Here is a 17547-nt window from a genome sequence, read left to right on the forward strand (position 1 = left end):
TTATAGTGCGGAAAATACAGTAAACCTGTTTAAGGCCTGGTACAAAACAACATTCTAGTCTGTATGTTAAGGTCATATCTCCATGACAACACTAAAGGGGTGCATTTTTTTGTACCAGACTAGTTTTTATTTGATTGGAGGTTAAAATGTATGAATAATTAGGGGCGTGGCCTCTTGAGTGACAGCTAGCCTCTGGCCGTTACTTCTCCTCAGAGGTAAACATCAGCCAGATGGACGTATGTCCCTCCCCCCAACGTCAAATACATGCCCTTTTTGGTAAGAGGAAATGAGGCGGAGTCAAAGTCTGAAAAGATGGCGACTCCCGTAGGTGAGGACGATTGAGTCAAGTTGAGAGAACGGACCTCGACGTAGAGGCTACATCCATTTTTTATACAGTCTATGGATTGGATACTTTATTTTACTACTATTGGATACTGTATTTTTATTTATTTTTTGTATTTTGTGTGAAAATAATTGCATGGCTGAAGCATGATGAAATAAGAATAATAAAAATGTAATGATATATGCAGCAGTGGTAGAAAAATATCATGTCATTTATTATTGGGTGGTTTTCATTACATATATAAACAAATGCAATGTTTTTATAGTTTAATATGAATCAGAGTTCATACCTAGGGAAGGGGTTGCTGTGTGCTGTAAATCTACAGGACTGTTTTTGGTTGAGTATTTGGTGGTCAGGTTGGGATGAGTGACGACTCTTAGGAGACGGCTGGTACAAACCTCAGCACCCTGTACCGCTGCACCCAGTAACACAGGAAGGGAAACTAGAAAAAAAAACAAGCCCTGACACAAGGACATGCAGTCCTCACCCACGCAAGCTGCTCTGTTACTATGGTGATGCAGAAACACAAACGCACACATCAACACACACATACACACAGGACTGCATCTAATCTAGCTGAACTTTAGTGTAACAAAGGGGCTCTGCAAAAATAGCACAGATGCTATAAATACTTATAGTTTGGACATGTTATCAGACGGGTTTGTTTAGCAACAGTTGCCGGGGTGGTGAATTTGAAAGGACCACAGGCCCGTAGTACAGTGAGTGTGCGTTAGGGCTGAGCATTCTCTCGGCTTTCATTGAGTCATCATGCAGCAAAGACACAGAAAATAAGTCCTGGAGGTTTACTGTGCTCTCCGGGGCCAGCTGCTGATGGGCTTTTTACATGCGGAAAGTTACAAAAAAAAATGAATCCTTTTTTTATACTGCAGATGTTCCATTATTGATGAGCTTCCAGACTCTGTCACATGAAGAAACACAGATCTGTCCAATTCCCACAGGAATAACAGGGAGACTAAAGGGAAGAGTCATCTTCATCATCATCATCTGTGTGTAACTTTTTACATGTGTTAATCTTTTTTTTTTCATTGCCAAAGGGTGAAGGGGTTGTAAATTGACTTAAAAAAAATGAGACCTTCTCAGACTTTCTCAGTTGCCTGTAACAGCCTATGGACTGTCTTCTACGTAAGGTCTCAGGATGAATATTATGGGAAATCCAAATGATCTGATCTGCATGCTTCTGAGTCCCTTGCCTCTCTTCAGCTCCCCTACAGCCAACAGAGAGCAACATTAGCTAATGTTAGCTTAGAAATGGAGTCCAAACCACAGCAAAACCCTTTTTCCCCGGTGCTGATAAAGGACACACTGTGAAATACTGCATATTATGGTTTTAGTTGGCTGATGTTAGCTTGCTTGCTAATGTGGATGAATTGCCACTGTAGCTGTCTTGAGTGGATGACGTCAGCTAATACATCCAGACTCCCGGGGTGATCAGGATTTTACTGTATCAGCTAACGTTACGAAACAACCAACACCAGATTCATTCACCGTAGCACGTTACAGCTGGATGGCAAACCATAGTTGCTTTCCAACTAACGTTAGCTTAACGCAACCTAAGCTAAGGTTGGCCAGCTTGCTGTGGCTTGACTGTGCGGCATGAGTCGGCTGTCGCTTGCTTTGTGGAGTTGACAAGTAGGCCATTATAGTGTGTGTGTGTGTGTGTGTGTGTGTGTGTGTGTGTGTGTGTCCGTGTGTGGGGGGGGCTTGAAATTCACGTTGATTTTATTGAATTGTATTTTCTGAATGGCGTCAGATCACGAGAGAAGTCATTTAAGGATCCCTTTCTTATATAACAGCTCTATACTTTGTCCTTTCAGTAAACAAACTAAACAGCCTTATGTTGTTTATCTCACACGACAGCATGTTAATTCTGTTGCATGTTTATAATTCTCAGAAAACTCCGACAGCCTTGGAGATTCACTTGTTCAAAGGACTGAAACAGAATTAAAGAAACTCAAACTTTCTTAATCTTTTGAGCTTGAAACCAAGTCATTTTTGATTTAACTTTGGACTGTTTCTGTTGGAGAACATTATTTGGACCTTTTGTACAATTATTTAAAAGACATTTTCTGAGTGTAGCTCATTGTGCAATACACTGATTTAAAGTGAGTTTGCAATGTGGCTCTGATTATTGCTGTATAATTGTGATCCTTCTGTCTGGTGATTTTTAACGCCTTTTAACACTGATTCATTTATCCATGTGTAGTTAGTACCTTTCAATACGAACCTAACCATTAAATTGTCTGATTAAACACCGACTGCCACGCTAAGAAAAGAACATTCAGGCAATCTGCTGCAATGGAAACACATGAAAACCATGATTCCTTTCATTTATTTTTTTTTTATATTGTGCACTCCCCCCCCCCCCCCCCCCACGCTGTAAACCTGGGGGGAACACTGTATAATGTATTACTACACATTGTTAAAGCTTTCTATCAATATGTTGCTGGTCAATCGCGTTCAGTCTCACGCTTACAGAGGATGCTGTTACGAAGTTACAAAGAGAACCATTACATGTTAAACAGCACAGACTCTGGTTTATTTCCAACTCTTTGACAGGAGTGACTCGCCTGGTCTCGTGGATGGGTGGAGCCCTTGGCTAATTCTAGAGCCCCTGTCATGGCCACAATTTGACCACTGCAACCATGATCAGAGACATACATGATGTGAACGTATCTTGTTACACATATAATTGACTGCTAAGCCACAATCCCGGTCTATCAAAGTCGGTGGAAAGAGCTTTCTGTTATTTCTGCCTGAAGCAGAATTATCTGCAGAATTACAGCAGCCACCCCCCTGCACCTACAGCTTTCAGACCTTCAAATATCCCCCAGCAAAAACCAAGAGATACCTTCACACCCTCAGCTATTCCACTGCTGTGCTAATATCAGCTCGACCACCCAACCACGCTTGGTTAGTATCACTTTTAATTTATTTTTAACCTAGGTACCATCTGTTTTTACTTGTTATTGTTGTTTGTTATAGTCTTGTCCATGTTTTTGATCTTGTGTTATTAGTGTTGCCACTGCTGCACAACCAACTGCCTCTCTTGTAGGGGCAAATTTATAGCACAGTATTTTTCATTTTATTAAAAAAAAGAAATACTTTTTTTTGTCATTATCAGTCTCAAAAAACCCCATATCTTTTTGGCCCCATACATCTATATTGTCACTTCATGTGACTAGTCAAAGGCACATTAGAATTGCCAAGAAAAGATATTAGTATCATCACTCAGGTTTTACAGTGAGTTCACGCAGGGATAGTAAAGCAGGCAATGTTGCTGTGTCTGTGGAACAGAGGAGGTTATTAAGCTGTCTATATGCCACTGTGTGCGTGTGTGTGCGTGTATGTGTGTGTGTGTATTCAGGGAAACACTGAGTGGTGATTGTGTTGACAAAAACAAGGCTCTCTCAGCAGTATTAGTTCTTCTGCGCCCTCTGTCTCTCACTGGTACCATCACTGCCGTAAAGACAAGAGTGAATGTTCAACTCGATTACTGACAGATGAAATTGCTCACGTATCATTTTTATGATGAATAAAAGCTCCTTGTGGAACATTTTTTAATCAAAAATATTGTTTTATTTTCAATCAAAAGTGTAGTTGGGGAGAAAGCCAAGAAATGTTTTTGCCCGAAGAGCCAGATTAAAAGTGGAAAGGAATGGAAGGAAAAATCTACAGTGTCATCTCAGGAGTCCTCTCACAGAAACATGTTGCCCCCTCAGTCACTTCGATGAGAATCAATCACAGAGTAGATCTACTAGATCACGGTAATGCCATGTGTAGCTAGCAAGCACAAAAATACCCAATGACCACAAAAAAATACCCTGGGTAATATCTGTGTGCAAAGACATGTTTCACAGTCTAAGACCCAATCCCATTTTTCATTTGTACCCCTATCTCTTCCCTTTACAGTTACAAGGGGTAGGGGTTGAAAATGTACCCCTGCAAAATGGGAATCCCTGCAAAATGGGAATCCCTGCAAAATGGGAATCCCTTCAAACGCAATACTTCATTACGCACGGCTTTACGTAAGCAGACGCAACATGTTTTTTATCGGAAATCCGACCTCGCTTGCTCGGAAACTGAAAACTGAAACGAAAACATCTTCAACGTATGGGAGTGCTGGTGGACATGTTTATAGTATGTAGTGTAGACTGCAAAAAAGTTTTGAAGTTGGCCTAGCTACACAACATGGTAACTAACGCATTTGTGTCTTTTGTTTCAAAACAGAAGAGTAGGGTTAAGGCGTAGGGGAAAGGGGTGAAATGGGATTGAGCTTTAATAGCAAAATAATGTGGACCTGTTAGAATGTCCTGATATATGGATTCATTCTCCTATGCAATCAAATTTTATTGTCAGGCTCCGCTCAAACTTGATACTGGGGTCACATTTTTGTTTAGCTAGCTAAAGTTTACTAGCAAGGTGCGACCAAACACTGAACAACACATTTTTCGGTGACCAAAATGTTACAATTAACTTTAATGAAGTGAAAATGCACTTGAAGAGGGTCAGAGTCCTGAGACTTTAATACAGAAAATACCCTAAAACAAGTTCAAGGCTATTTTAATGTACTCAGTGCTGTGGTTATGAATCACTTAATATCAATCCTGTCGCTAGCATGACAACCTGTCATTCACAGGTAGGCATGCCCTAAAGCAAAACTTGCTTTATGTAGCTTAGCATTTTGATTAAGATGATTTTGTCTGCTTAATTTAATATTGAGAGAGACAGACCGGAAAGGCGGGGGAACGCAAAGGGTCAATCAATCAAACCAATCAAATTTGATTTTGATAGCACAAAGTGCTTCACAAGTAAGTGCTTAACTGCAATAAACATAGGAATGACCTAAGGCAAGAAGAGAAAGGGGACATGGCAGTTTGTGACTCTAGGAGTTAAAATAATGCAAAAAAGAGAACATTTAAAAGGTAAACTGTGGACACTAATCCCTGGAACTTAAAAAGGAGACACTAATAAAAGGCATGTAAAAAAAGGGGGGTCTTCAAATGGGACTTAAAAATATTTAGAGCCTGGGCTGCATGGACATGCAGCAAAGGCCCTGAACCAGACTCGAACCCAGGTCGTTGTAGTAAGGACTCAGGACTCACCGTTGCTTGTGGTGTTGACGTAGTATCTCCGTCCTTGTGGAGACATGTAGCATCTCCATTGAGGAGGCAGGGGGTCTCTGAGGTCCTCAACAGGGAGCTGACTCAGAGATGCTGTCCTCTGTCAAAACAGACAAAGCAAGTTTGTGTCAGTAACCACAAACGGACTCATCAGCACACTGGAGGTGAATTTTAAGCACCACGTTACAAACACAACACAAAGATTCATTTCTCAAGGGTCTATCATGAATGAAATAATTGCTGGAGACAAACAGATAAACATCAAACAGGACCACTGATGATCAGATTACACACAAGATGAAAAAAAATGTGCAGCTTGGGTTCAATGAGGTTCTCATTTCCTCAAGTATTTCACAACCAGTAACCAATGACATCATAGCAGAGCAGGCTGTGCTACCCCCGCTGCCACAAAAAGAACACACTGCCTCGGAGACCATGCGCTCCAGAGTCAGCGTATGTGCACACAACATACAGCTGAAGAACACAAGAGAGCGTGTAGGCAAACTGCACACATCTGCTACTGATTAGCAGGAAAACAAAAGGCTGAAACCACTCTAACACATTGCGGAGATGCTTTTTGGAGACTTGGGAGGGCCAAATGAAATTCCATATGTGCTACACTTTGGTTATCAGGGTCCATGCCAAGTCACCAAAGCATCCAGAAGAGGTTTGTTTAAGTAAGTGCGATACAGTTTCTGCAGATTAGTTATGAACGTACTGCTTTGCAACTATCATGGACATAAATGAGTCTCTGAGCAGCCATTGTCCAATCATAGCGTCACAACCACAACTTAACATTCAAAAACCTTTCCAAAACCAAAAACACAAGAGTAAAATTGTAAGGAATGGATTAAACTTTCACGTCTGTCTGCTAGAATGTTTCGCAATAGTTACTAGCAAAGAGCATTTCATACTACATTTGTTTCTCGGGTTACACTAACAGTTCTCGGCTAGCACAATCACTGTGTGTAGTATTTTCCCACTCTGTTGAAGGTGGTCTTGGATCCTATCAGAGTGTAGGTTAGTGTTGGGTGATGTTACTTTTAAAAGCAACTGGTTACAAGATTACTGCCATTAAAGAGTAATTTGTTACATTACAGAGCTAACTACGGAGAAAAGTAATTTTACGATTGCTTATGCGTTTTGGTTTCATTGTCCAGAGGATGGACATATCTCTCCCTGCACCTTTGAATTTATTCACTCTCCCATCATTGCATGGCCTATAGCCCAAAATAAGTGACTCTGCAGGCTAATAACATAACCAAGTTTAAGAAATAAATAGTTTTCTGATTCCAATCTAGCTCTCTGTCATGGCAGTGTGTGCAGATCAACAGTCAGTGTGTTTACATGCACATCAGTAACCTGAAAATGGCCTTACCCCAGCCACTGCCACGGAGTGCGGAGCATGAGCAGAAAAACCTGATAATAATCCTAGAACACTGTTTACATGCGCGAATAATCAGAGTTCTCTAAGTCTGTTAACCGGGGTATGAGAACCCTGATTTTACCCGGGGTAAGGTGTTTACATGGTGTTTATGAAACCGGGATATGCCCTTAACGCGAATATAATCCAGGTTTTTAAACGACATGTAAAGTCTGTGGCTTAACTCTCTGGCCACAGCACACAGAGCTCCCCACAGGTCAAAGCAGCAGAGGTCCACAGAGTCCGCCGAGAGTCTTTCAATGCTTTCATGTACATGAAAGTAGGCTAAATAAAAAAAACTTAAGGGTAAGTGACAGATCTCTGCAACCTTTTGGCTGCTGACAATCTGACAGCGAGCTGGGCAGAGGCATACCCTGCCATTTCAGTGTCAGTCACCCTGGAGTCAGAGTCTCCTGGTGTCATTAAGCACCAACCAAATGATGTCGATCCTAGCCATTGTTGGAAAAACTTTAAGGAAAACAGTGCCAAATTTCAGTGTAGTGTGTCACTGTGTCAGGACGTACTGCAGAGGGACAGGACTAATACCCCTTGTCATTCACAATAACAAATTGTCTCTACATAATCTTGATCTAGTCCAAGATCTACAGTAGACAATTCTAAAGAAGATCTAGACAATCACGATTGAAACATTGCCTTTTTAAAGTACAGTAAATAAATAAATGATGTAGGTATATTTGAGCCTGACAGTCTGCAGCCCTGCTTTGTTCCCTGCAGATTTTTGTCTTGCACCTGACTATTTTGGCTGGATGTGCACACAGCTGGTCCATCTTCACATTCTAACAAAACCATAGGATTAGAACGAGAGTACAAAAGACATTACTGTTCAAATCATTGTAGCATGATGGTCAGAGTGTGTGTACCATTGCCATTTCAAAGAACTACTGACCGTTTTAGGAGGTTAACTTCTGCATAAACTGAAGGCGAGGTTTTGCGACGAACGAGCAGTGGAGCAGTACGAAGCACAGAGAAGCGTCTTTTGTGCACTACGTCTGTTGCCCTTTTGTCCGAGGGAGGAATTGAGGATTGCTGGATTTGATTTCCTATTTCTATTGGTAAGTCATCAAATTACACTGATTTAATGATAGGACAAAAGAGATTTCTAAAACTAGTGAGTGCAACACTTTATAGCTCCACTGACATGTTGTCACCATGACAACTAACAATCGCCATTTTCTCCTGAACTAGTCAAATAACTATGGCAAACAGTTTGATGTCTGTTACTCTTTCTCTATTAACAACAAGAAATGACGTAGCAAACCATTATGCAAATGACTTTGTCACTAAAGTGAATATGAGAAAAGGTTAACCTCTTAATGATGCTAGCTCGTTGGGAAAGGGGCTAGATAGCGCTCCAAAGTTACTCTAAACTTTGGCGAGGAAAAAACTGGCATGACCATCTTCAGTGTCCTGACTTCAAAATATCTGAATTAAAATGGGTTCTATGGGTACTCAAGAGGTAAGACACCTTTATTCACAGCATGGGTTTTTCTATGGCGTTCCTCAAGGTCAGATAAAGGTACAACCCAGAGCAAGCTATTTGATCTTCCTAAATCCCCTCCCCTGACTCTTGGGAGGCCACTGCAGAGATATGTTTGGATCAGGGGAAACCGGAAAGCTATTCATTATGATTGCACAGTGACAGAAGAGCAGCTGAGCAAACATTTGTCATGAATATTTATTGGATATGTTTTAGGGGTAATCAAGCAGAAGTAAGTTTCAATTTAAGCACAAACAGTTCCTGGATCACCCCAGAATGAAGTCATCCTCTGCCCTGGAAGAAGAGAAGGGAAGAAACCCAGAGCTCTCAGGTCCCACAGGACTGGAGAGTTTCAACCCCGGGTGATTTATGACTACATGTAATTACACAGTCTCTGACAACATTGCAGCAATGTTTTCCCTTTCATGGTCTTGTGGTCACTTTTATATTTGTCCTTTGATGAACCAATTTTGCTTAAATTGTCCAGTCATTTCCAACAGCAGTGAAAAGTAGTAACGGATGTAACAATGGAAAAACTCCAACATGCCATTAAAGACCTACCACCTTGCGGTCGTAAGCCTCCGCTAACCAGTGTATTTGCAGCTTGCATCCAAACTGTCCAGACTTACAGAATATATATATACTTCATACTTTTATTCTGACATTTGTGTGAAATGTTGTCATGATTAATGTAGGAATTCTTGAGTTAGGGTCAAAAACACATTCTGTGAGACATAATGACCTTGACCTTTGACCTCCAATATCTAATCCATGAGTTCAAGTGGACGTTTGTGCCAAACCAGAAGACATTCCCTCCAGGGGTTCCTGGGATTTCAACGTCATATGAATAGGACTTCCATATGGACGTACGGACATTCTGAAAACATAAAGCCTCTGGATGCAGTTGTCACTGGTGCAGAGGCATGAAAATATGAGCTATTTCCAATCATGTCAGTGACACAGGATGACATGTTTATGTATTGAAAAAGCAATGGAAAGAGAAACAGTCAATACAGCTGCCAAACCACAGACAAAGTTACAGCAGAGCTGCAGGACAGTACTGTACAAGAATGTGGGGCGCCGTTCAGTTGTTGACCACATGTAGGTCCTATAAGTCAAACAACACATTATACATTAATTTAACTGTTTAAGTGTATAACTGGGTGAAAAACAGCACAGAGCAGGCAGAGTGAAAGCAGGAGCAGATTGACCCACTAAGGAGCCAAAACAAGCTGTTGGATCTTATTAAACCCCCAGTCTTCCCACTGAAAAAGCAGTGTTTTAAAAAAAAATCAATACTCAGAAAATAATTGTTACTAAAAATCCGTATTGGAGTAGATACTAACTTGCAATAGTATCGATAATTTTGCCTTCAACAGTGCCGTCTCCATTAACACCTGCTGTTAAAGTGAACAACTCTGATCTGACTGAACACCCCTAGCACTGCTGCTTGAGGACCTTTGAGACCAGTTTCAGTGGATAATTAACAAAGAAAAAGTGCCATTTGGAAGTATTTAGCATACAAAGCTAACGATCAGGGAAAGGCTAAGGATGTAAACAACTGGCTAGCATCAAATAATAAACAGTGGTGTTAACGATGGAGCTAACGTCATCAGTCCTGTCCGTCTAACGTTAAGAGACATTCATTTAACAGGATGACACAATAACATATGTGATAAGTCAACCAGCAACGAGACAGAAACAGTAGCAGCTGCTTTACCAACTCTATTTTATCAGCAGAGATAATATGGAGCCGAGTCAGCAAAAACATAGAAGATAATCAGGACTGTAGCTGAAAACATTAGCGTGGAGCAGATCCCTGTTTACACTGTGGAGAAATTTATTCACCAACTGAATCCAAGGTTTAACCTCCTTCATGGATCCATTTAATGTCCACACAAATCCCTGAGTTCTATAACACAACGAAAACAAATTTGAAATTATTTGTCATGTATACACCCTACAGTTGTGTGCTTTCTTTTTCTTTGCACTACGTAAGACAAATTTTGCTGTTTAAGTGTTGTTATTTATAATAAGATTGCTCTTCTGAACCCAGTCCCTACCGCATCACCTAAAAATGCATGGGAAAAGGATTTGGGGTTAGACATTACTGAGGTCCAGTGGAGGGACATTCTGAAACTGGTCCACTCATCTTCGATTTGTGCCAGGCACAGCCTTTTACAGTGGAAGGTGCTTCATAGAGCCCATTTCACCAACGCTAAATTGGCTAAGATACCCTAGTCACAGTGATGCTTGTAACCGCTGTTAGCAGTCCCTAGCCGACCATGCACACATGTTCTGGACGTGGCCGAAGCTTGCTGAATTTTGGTCCGATATATTTTTAACCCTCAAACAGGCTCTTAACACAAATTTGGAACCAAATCCCCTGACTGCTCTTTTTGGGCTCCCTCCGTCTAAAAATCTGCCCATCACTACACTTTACCACCCTGCTCACCAGACGTAACATTCTCCTTAAATGGAAACTTGTTTCTCCACCGACTCATAATAGTTGATTAGGGGATATTTTACAATGTCTAAGGTTAGAAAAGTTAAGGTTTTCACAGAGGGGAACTTTGGAGGCATTCCACAAAACTGGGACCCACTGCTGACTCTTATTAGTAACAGTCTTACTGTTTCTCCTGATGATGCTGATGATGCTTCCTAATGCTGGCAAAAATTAAAAATGTATTATTTTTTTATTTTTATTTTATTAGTATCATTATTATTGTTGTTCTTGTTATTTATGTATTTATTTATTTCTACCTTGCCCATCTACTTATGTTATATGTTGTTTAGTTGTTTGGTTGCTTGTTGTGGCCGTGTCTGATATAGGTTGTTGGGCGGGATGGCAGGTCCATTTTGATTTGGTTTTGTCTCTGTTCCCTTTTAACTTAAAGGCAGACGCACTGTACGGCTGTTATGCTAAAAAAAGATTTGGAAAAAAAAAGTGTTGTTGATGTTTGTATTGGGATTAATTTCATTTTTTGTAATTCCTGGGTATCGGTATCAACTCTGAAATTGCAGTGCTGTGACAACCCTACTGCAAAATCCCATCTCTGTATTGACTTTGAATGAAATCGTGCTAAGAGAAAAACAGGCAGCCCAGCTTTCTTCAAATTAGAAAAAAAGTGATCAGGCAATCCGTCTCCCGTTGCTTCTGGTCTTAATGCTGAGCTAACAGACCTTTGTTGAGAACACTGATCTTTCTCTTTCCCAACTCTTTGACTCATTATATTACAGATGTTACTGCCACCAGTGGTTTTACATGGTTTGCACTGATGACCTTTCTGTTTAAATTATTATATTTTTAACCCCACCTTATGGTGTTTTGCCTCTCTATGAGGATTCTAAAACTCCAGTGAGTTTGGGGAATAGGGCATATAAATAAAATCTTCTATTAAAGTATTTTATTATTTTTTTTGCATTATGATAGAGTAAATTTGGCTGGAAAACCAATAGAGAATCTGTTGGTGGATAAAATAACCCGACACGAATGTCCGTTTTAAACTGATCTAGCAAAAATAATACCTGGAAATTAGGTTCTTCCTCACACTGACGCACATATAATAAAAATAATACAACATTGTAACATATATCATCCAACCCTGAGTAGCTGACATTGTATAAAAACTGTTTCTATAACAACTGAGTGACTGAAATGTCTCAGATGGATGATCAGTGCTTTTGATACTGTTACTGCAGTAACAGAAGTAAGAACTTAGCTGAGGGGTTTCTCTGCATTTCCTGGTTTTATTCCTGTTGGCTTCCTTCAGTCTCACTGTGGGTCATTATCAGTGTAATGATACCACAGTATTGTTTTTCCCTGAGCTGAGCAGAAACAGGCAAAGACAGATGGGAGTGGGCTGCGTGAAGTCAGGAAGACACAGATAATATGCAAAACTCTTGGACATGAAGAGATCGTAGGTTGTTGACATGGTTCATTTCCAGTGCTGCAATTTCAAAAATACCACAGTGCCTCGGAATTTTTTTTAATTTCTGTCTCTCAAAACATCTACAGGCCTGCTTCAAACTGAGTGTCAAAGCTTTGACTAAACATTGTTAAGCCACCAGAGCCCCCTCTCCCCTGACAGATCCGACAGTGCTGCCACACACATGAAACGAAAAGGACATGAATGAGAGAACGGGAGCACCTTGGTGGTGGGAAGTATGACGAATCTCAGAGCCAGCTTGTCTCGGCATATGCAACATTAAATAATGCAGCATTCCAGATGGTTAACCTTCTAAACCCCAGACTGCCTTTGGCTCCACATTCACAGCGTGCCAAAAAAGCCCCTGGCAGAGAATACAAGGACTCATCGGATACTCACTGCTGCTGTCTGTGAGCTCTGTAGACGCTCTCGACATGTCCGCGCTCCGGTTTGGAAGATTTCAGTTTTTTTTCTCGATACACTTCACATTTTGAAAGTTCTAATCTTGTATCAATCAGTGAGCACTCTGGAGTTTGGCTTATTTGAAGCTAACGCACTTACTTGATTCTGTTCTGGGTTTGTACCCTCGTGGTTGAATGCACTTATGGGAAGTTGCTTTGGATGAGAGTGTCAGCTAGATTACATGTGATGCAATCGTGACAAACTCACAGAGAATGAACTCTACATCTCCCCTCGGCCCAACTGAACTGTTTAGTGTTGTTCAGCTTTGTTTTGGTTTTACGGCCAAACTTTACTGTTTTAATTCAGCTTGACCGCTCTCAGAAAAACAGAAAAACTCCAATAAACCAGCTTTATGCTACCTTCCCAGTGCCAAACAGCTTAACAACTTACAACATTACTTCAAGCGTTACTGATCTAGCCTGTTGTATAATTATAGATGCAGATCTTCCGGCAGGCGATAGGTGCGCTCGTGGGTATTGCCCCTACTAGATCTACTGCTATTCCAGCTGCAACCTCTCACTACTTCCTGTATTCAAAAGCCGACATAAGCAGACCTCTGGCCTCGCCGTTTATTGAGGACATCTGGTTTGTTTTGATGCATTACGTAACAAAGCAGATTTAGGAAGCAGCCATGCACATTGTTATAGAGTTGCCATTTTCTCATTGGACATTTTTGACTCATGGATAGAAATCTGCTGACTAGTTGATAATGCATTGCTGTGCACTTGCTGTTCTTTAAATCTTTCGAACCCCACCTGTGGGTATGTGAAGCCTACTTAAGCTACAGTTTAAAGAAACTGCTTTGGAAATACATTTAATTAACCAAGTTAAGGTACAGGAAGCAGTTGGAACTGAAAAAAGGTGATTGGTACATCGCCAGTGAAATTGATGTATAATATTTTATAAAATTATTTAGAATATTTGAACCCTTACTTCAATCAAACCTAAATGAAGAATTCCAGTAAGTTATTTCCTGTTTTTAAAATGGTAGTTCCCCTCTAACTTGGCTTTAAATGGTGTAGCTAAAGAGGAACTATAATAATGTCAAATGTTTATGATAGTATTATATCATGAACAGACTCTAGCATTTTCTTTCTCATTACAGACATTTCCCACACCCCCCAAACATAGGCAGCATCTCTTATTATGGAAAACAAAATACCTCATGCTCTAGTTCAGTGACACTGGCTCCCTGCCTGGAAAACCAAGAATCACTTGTTAAATTCCCTTGGAAAATGCCTTTAAATAAATAGCCGCTGTGTGTCTTTGAGGTCAGTCATTGGATAACAGCGTAGTAAACCTTCACCTGGATTTTAACAGCCTCAGAGACCTGCAGGAAGGATTGTGCTTGTTTCTCCTTTACGGACATTAAAGGAAGTTCAAACCCAGGGCACTAAAAATCTTCTAGTGAAAATTGTGGCATAATTTAGGAAATTTACTTTACAATAGGGGATAGAAGAGAGAGGCTGTAAAATTGACAACAGTTAAAGGATCTGGAAAGGGAAAAAAATTAAAAAGAAAAGAAGAATTCCTTTATCAATCCCGCAAGGGGAAATTCAATTTTTCTCACTCTGTTTATTATTCAGGTTACACACACACACAGGCCCGAAATACACACATGCACAAACAGGACCTATAGACATGCAATTAATGGAGAGATGTTAGAGCGAGGGGGCTGCCAAATGAATCGGCCGAAACCGAATTTCTTTTCAGCCTTAGCCGATGATCGATACGAACTGCCAATTTTCTTGAGATGATATTTGGAGCCGATACTACGTTTGCTCCCTGAGTTTACATCATAAAAATGACAAGATGATGATAACAAATGTAACGCGTGTCCATTTTTATTTTTTTTTAACTTAAAAAGGCATCTCCAGCAAGCAGAGCTGCCTGTCTGTAAATACTGCAAACGCAGCAGCCTGTATCGGCCAATACCGATACATGTTAAAAAAATCAGGTACCGGCCGATGTATCGGTCTATCACTACTCTAAAGCAGTGGCCTGCTCCCACAGCTGCTGGAAATTCAATTTCCCTGCGGAAGTCATCTCAAACGGATCAACAAAGACAAGTTTAAGTCTAAGTCCAAGTCTGTCACATAAACACAACATGCCATCATCAATTCCCAATGCATTCCAAATGCCAAATTTACTAATCATTCTATAAAAGTGAATATTGTTATTTTTTAAATACAATTGAACTGTCAATAGTCAATATTTAGGTTGGTTTGGTCAATAATCATACAACTACTAGGACTACTACTTGGGAGTGACGGTGAATATTTATGTGTAGCTAACTAGCCGTGTATCCTTTTTTAGATAATTATTTGAACTGTTTAGTTAGTAGGGCCAGTATTTAGCTAACTATACTTACAATTAGCTAACTATAGTAACCGTTACTTTAGCTTAGTTAAACTAACTATTTTTATACTTTTAGCTTCAGTACTTCAACCATTTACTCATTACTTTGAACTGTTTTAACTGTTTAGCATTACTTTTAGCTAATCATTTGAGCAGTTTATTACTTTAAGTTATTAGTTCTAGCATTTATCAATTATAGCTAGCTGTTTAAACTTCTGCTCTGCCTTGCTAACTAGTTCTAACTAGTTTTAGGTGCTTTTACATAACCGCGACATGTAGTGTTCAGGTGTCACAGCTCATTACGGGAGTTCTTTTAATCAAATCATGTTTTTTTTTTCAAATTGGTTGAGCTGCTCCACAGTCTTTCCAAGTACCCCCTTCCAATGACAGAAGCCGTTTGAATCACTGCTCTAAAGAGAATAATGAGTCGATACATATACACATCATGTGAGTAACTATTTCATTTTAAAATTGATGTGATGTGTAAAATTGATGTGATAATAATAATAAGAATTAATCACAACCTTGGCTCGCTGTAACACAGAATAACTATTGAGTTCATTCTTCCCCTGACGTCACGAAACAGTTATTCTTAGCTGTAAAGATTTGAAGCCGATTCCACAACTCCTGAACTAAATACTGAGTCACACATCCATCCGTTAGCTTTCAGCAGGTTTGCACTGTTGCTACACAAAGACACTGATTGTCCTGAAAAGGTGAGTCGACTGTCTGAGACCACATGCTTTGTGAAACGCTGGTCACCCACTCACTGGCTGTGTGGAGGAGGACCAATGTGCTCCCACCGTTTCAACACGCTGGATTACTGGACACGACTAATGCGCCTCAGTGACTCAGCACCCCCTGACTTGTGACAATGTTTGTATGTGAAATTCCTTTTTGCGCCGTGTATCTGTGTACACTAACCCTGACCTCTTGTGACCACTGTGGAAAGATCTGGATTCGGGAAGTGGAGAGTCTGTAGGGTTCAAGGTCTGTCAGAGCAGCAGCTAGGGAGAAGGATCGGGGTGGTGGATAGGTCGCAAAACACTTTTACCATTTACATTTACCCTCTGATTCAATCTTAAATATCAGTTCCCTTTATTAAACCTATGAGCTTCCTTAATTACTGCTTGATGATATTCTGCTTTAGTCATTACCTAAGATAAAACTATTCAGATGAGGCCCCAGGGATAACAACGAGATGTTCTTAGTGCAAACCTAATCATGTCTTCACTTTATTGCCATTAGTCCTTTCTGAAAAAGTATATCTACCTCACTGTCGAGTCATTTCATACTGCATAAAGGCATGCACGTCTCGAAGAGAAACCAAACAAATTCCAGCTGTATACATACTGGAGCAGAGCTGTAAACAGCCACAAGCAAGCGCACAGCCACAAAGTCTTTTTCATGATGAGATGCAGACGGAGAGCGCGGGCCATCTCACGTCTGGAGTTTCCAATGAAAGAGTAGCGAGGAGGTACGCGGTTGATGTTACACTGTGATGTTTTATTCCCCTACCTCGTCGTGTCACAGGAGCGCAGCAACAGAGGCGTGACAGACGGGGGGGAAGTGTCTGTTTCCTATTATTCACTCATAAATACCTCCACCTTCCCTTTCTGGGGCATCACTGTGAAACATTGTCACGCTGTCACTCTGCAACTGGCGTGACAGAAACAGTTTGCCCCCTTTATGACTCTTTCCCACTTGTGCTACTGACGTGCTATATTCAGCAAAAGTAACATAGTCCCTCTAATCCCCAAGTTTGACAAATCTTTTACTAAAGCTTTTGTCTTCACTCCTTTTAGCAAACAGCAAGGTAAACAATCATCCAGGTTGGCATCTATCTGAGTGCACAAGTAATATTAATTTAAGTTGTTTATTGTATATTGAGAGTTTGCTGTTTACTGTTCATTTGATTTCTTCTGGCAAAACGTTGAATTTTCCACAAGCATTAGAAAGACAGCTACAGTACGTCTTTGGGTGTTAATGTTTGAGATTTCTTTCAATTAATAATATTCAAGCCCTTCTTCAAGTAAAAATGCAAAATTCAAGCTTTTCTTTATCATATTTGCTGGTAAACTGAATATGTTTACTGTTCATTGACATTAGTTAATAGATTCAAAATCCCTCCAGTGACGCACAAGGACACTAACTAACATAGCCTAACTATTTTTCATCACTACTGTTTTAGGCAGGCCTCAGTGGAGACTGTAGGGCTAACCTCTTTCCCGGGAGGTCTGAGGCCGAGCTGCGAGTGCCCAACCCTCTGGGATCAGTCGTTCACTGCGTTTCGGCCTCATGTGAGAAATACAGCTAAGGAGAAGTTTCTCACACATACGCTTGGCCACTAACTAGTAGACCTAGAGAGAAGAATGTGTCAAGATATGGCAGGA

The 17547-nt window shown here is 40.5% G+C and overlaps 1 protein-coding gene across 1 annotated transcript in view; it reads right to left on the bottom strand.

The window, feature by feature from the left end:
* gas7b (growth arrest-specific 7b) overlaps positions 1–17547 on the bottom strand; it is an 85894-nt gene that overhangs the window by 46883 nt on the left and 21464 nt on the right. Inside the window, exon 2 of the mRNA XM_083933184.1 lies at positions 5467–5584. Within this exon, the coding sequence (XP_083789310.1) occupies positions 5467–5584 (118 nt within the window). The remainder of the gene's footprint in view (positions 1–5466; positions 5585–17547) is intronic.

Source organism: Echiichthys vipera, assembly GCF_963691815.1.
Source record: "Echiichthys vipera genome assembly, chromosome: 18".
NCBI classification, from domain to species: Eukaryota; Metazoa; Chordata; class Actinopteri; order Perciformes; family Trachinidae; genus Echiichthys; species Echiichthys vipera.